At 48.8% G+C, this 3,268-nt stretch overlaps 1 protein-coding gene across 1 annotated transcript in view; it reads left to right on the plus strand.

The window, feature by feature from the left end:
- Positions 1-1,205: 1,205 nt before the first annotated feature.
- Positions 1,206-3,268, plus strand: part of LOC102765379 (zinc finger protein 181) — a 12,332-nt gene continuing 10,269 nt past the window's right edge. Inside the window, exons 1-2 of the mRNA XM_015561173.1 lie at positions 1,206-1,522; positions 2,126-2,275. Of these exons, the coding sequence (XP_015416659.1) occupies positions 2,267-2,275 (9 nt within the window). The 5' untranslated portion in view covers positions 1,206-1,522; positions 2,126-2,266. The remainder of the gene's footprint in view (positions 1,523-2,125; positions 2,276-3,268) is intronic.

The raw sequence follows: 3,268 nt of genomic DNA on the forward strand, positions 1-3,268 counted from the left end.
ACATGCCTGGGTTGCAGGCTCGATCCCCAGTAGGGGGCATGCAGGAGACAGCCAATCAATGATTCTCATCATTGATGTTTCCATCTCTCCCTCTCCCCTCCTATCTAAAATCAATAAAAATGTATTTTTTTTAAAAAGAAATCACAGGACCCCTGGTCGGTGGCTCAGTGGTTAGAGCCTCAGCCTGCGTGCCAAAGGATCGTGGGTTTGATTCCTGGTCAAGGGCACATACCTGGGCTGTAGGAGGCTTGACCTGTCCCAGTTGGACCTGTGAGGGAGGCAACCAATCAATGTGTTTCTTTCACATCGAGGTTTCTGTCTGTCTCTTTCTCTGCATTTCACCTCTCTCTCTCTCTCTAAAAAAAAAGAAAAAATCAATGGAAAAATATCCCCAGGTGAGGATTAACCAAAATAAATAAATAAGTAAATAAGTAAATAAATAAATAAATAAAATTAAAAAGCACACCCATTTTAATTTTTTTATTTAATATTTTTATTGATTTCTGAGAGGAAGAAAGAGGGAGAGCTAGAAACATCAATGATGAGAGAGAATCATTGATCGGCTATTTCCTGCACGCCCCCCACTGGGGATAGAGCCCACAACCGGGCATGTGCCCTGACTAGGGATCAACATGGAGCCCTTCAGTCCGCAGGCAGATGCTCTATCCACTGAGCCAGACCTGCTAGGGCAGCACACCCATTTAGAGCTCAAAAAAGATGAACAAGAAAAGGAAACTGAGAAGCGGCAACCGTAAAGATGAAATTTGAGAAAAATGTAGTATCATAGAGCCATGAGAAGAGACTGATGAAAAATGGCCAGTTATAGCAAATGCTAAGAGGTCAAGAAAAGAAACGTGTCTCGCATATTTAGTAACGAGATGATAATGACCCAGAGAAAAGCAGCCCAGGAAAGTCATAGGAATGTTTCCCTATTTAAATTATAGAAAAATTAACTTAGAAAAACATTTCAATACGTTTTTCTACTGAGAATAGACGTGGAGCATTTGCTGGAGGGAGTTTTGGGAGAAGAGAGGGTTCTAAGAAGTGAACTACGCCTAAGCGCGTCTGAAAGGTCAGGTCGGAAGGCGGCCGGCAGAACCCACGTGCGAACGACCACGTTCGCCCGCACACTTTTCCGGACACACGCGACGGCGCTTACAACGCCGCGGGGAGCAGACGGCGAGTCCACCGGAGGCTCCCCTCGCCCCTCCTCACTCTGCGTGCGTGTCCCGCCGCCCCCCGCGTCCAGGCCGAGCTCTCGCGGGGCGCGGAGACCGCGCGCGGCCACGGAGACTGCTGGGAAGTGTGGTTTTGCTGGAGGCGACCGGGCGCAGCACCGGTAACTAGTGTGTGCGGAGAAGTCTGAGAAATGGCGCCTTGCTGGGGGCCCCGCTCGTGGTCCACCCCGCGCTAGTGTCGGGCCAGGCGGAAGGCTCCGTCCTGGACGCTGGGAGGACGCGGCGGTGCAGTTCCCGTGAGGACGGCAACCATTGTCTCCGCGCACAGCGACCCGGCGCGTCCGGTGCGCGGATTTGGGCAAGCGTGGGTCCCGGGGGGGCTGGCGCGGGCCTCCGGTTAACGGCCGGCCCCGGGCGCTGGCACGGCCCGAGCCCTTGCTGCTCCCAGCGTCTCCCCGCGGTGTGAGCCCACGAGGGCCTTAGCTCTCTGGGCCTCTGGCCTTGCTGTGTGGAAGGGGTGCCAGGCGGCGCCCACCCCGTACAGCTCGTGAAAAGAAAATGGGCGAGCGAGTGCACGGAGTATGGACGGAAGAAAACGCCGCCTGCACTTGTTTTTGTGTCATCCAGTGAAGAAGCTGACGCTTTCCGGTTGTGTAACCTGGAACAATTGTTTCGATATCGCCCTTTCAATTGTCAAGTCGTTTAAAAAAAGAAATCTGGAATAATGTGAATGCCCACCGTGCAGAGTGGTGACGATTAAATCAGCTCATATTTAACATGCTTACTACTGTTGTTTTATGAGTTTCTCTTTTAGGTAATATAAAAGTTGATTAACTTGCAGGAGGAACCTAGTAAATGGTTTAGTTACGTCGTGCCAGGGAATACTCTGTTAGTTCAAATAAGGTCGGAGCCCTAGAAAATGATTCCCCTTGTGTTTCTCCACGCAGGTGTGTCACAGAGCTGCAAGTTAATCCCGATTTTTCATGACTGCTTTTTCCTGCCCTTAATTTGCCATCTGAGGATAGTGCCCTCCAATTATACAAGAGCCTGGAAAGACAACTGTGTTGACTACTGGAAATTGCAAAGTCATGTTCCAGGTAAGTCCTCAGATCTTCCCGAAGCACCTTTTAATCAGGACTCTTAAGTGTTTGCTTTCCTTCTCCTATCAGTTCCCTCCTAACAAAGTCCATTTAGGGACTGGATCTGTGATTCCTTTCACTGTAGCAAAGGATGGAGCCTGAAGAACTCCAAAGTATTATCTTCTCTAAGTTTCTCTTTTCTACCAGTTATCTGCTAGAAGCCTCTGTAGAGTCTTGAGCAAACATTTGTTGTTGTTGTTAATCCTTACCTGTGAATATTTTCCCATTGATTTTTAGAGAGAGTGGAAGGAAGGGGGAGAAACAGAGAAACAGCAATGTGATTGGTTGCTTCCCACAGGTGCCCCAACCAGGGCTGGGGATGGAGCCTGCAACTGAGGTACATGCCCTTGACTGGAAACAAACCTGGGACCCTTCAGTCCTCCGGCCAACGCTCTATCCACTGAGCCAAACTGGCTAGGGCTAAACTTTTAAAAATTACAATTCAAAATTCAAATTTGGAAATTTAGGCTATTTGCCTTATGGTTGTTAAAGCTGTATCATGTGGTCTCAATTAATGGTATATAAGTCCTTTCAGTTATTTAAGTCAAGAGATGTTTGGAGTCATCTTGATTCCCCCTTTCTCTTATAACTCACATTCAGGCACTTCAGTTAGTTCTAAAATATATACGTACAGGATATATACAGAATCTGACCATTAGTTACCCCATCATTGCCACCTCCACTGCCACCGTGGTCCAAGCCAATCTTGATTATTGCAGTAGCTTCCTAGCAGGATTCCCTGCTTCTGACCTTGACTCTCCTTAATACAGCTGTCACAATGATCCTCTTATTATATAAAACTAGAGGCCTGTTGCACGAAGAGATTCGTGCAATAGGCCTTCCCTTCCCTTGGCTGCTGGCACCGGTTTGCCTCTGGCACCTGGGACCGAGGCCTTCGCTCTGGCCTGAGCCGGCCCTGGAGCCTTCAGGCTTCCCTCCCCATTTGAGCCT

The sequence above is a fragment of the Myotis davidii genome, unplaced genomic scaffold (genome assembly GCF_000327345.1).
Source record: "Myotis davidii unplaced genomic scaffold, ASM32734v1 scaffold3056, whole genome shotgun sequence".
Taxonomy (NCBI): domain Eukaryota; kingdom Metazoa; phylum Chordata; class Mammalia; order Chiroptera; family Vespertilionidae; genus Myotis; species Myotis davidii.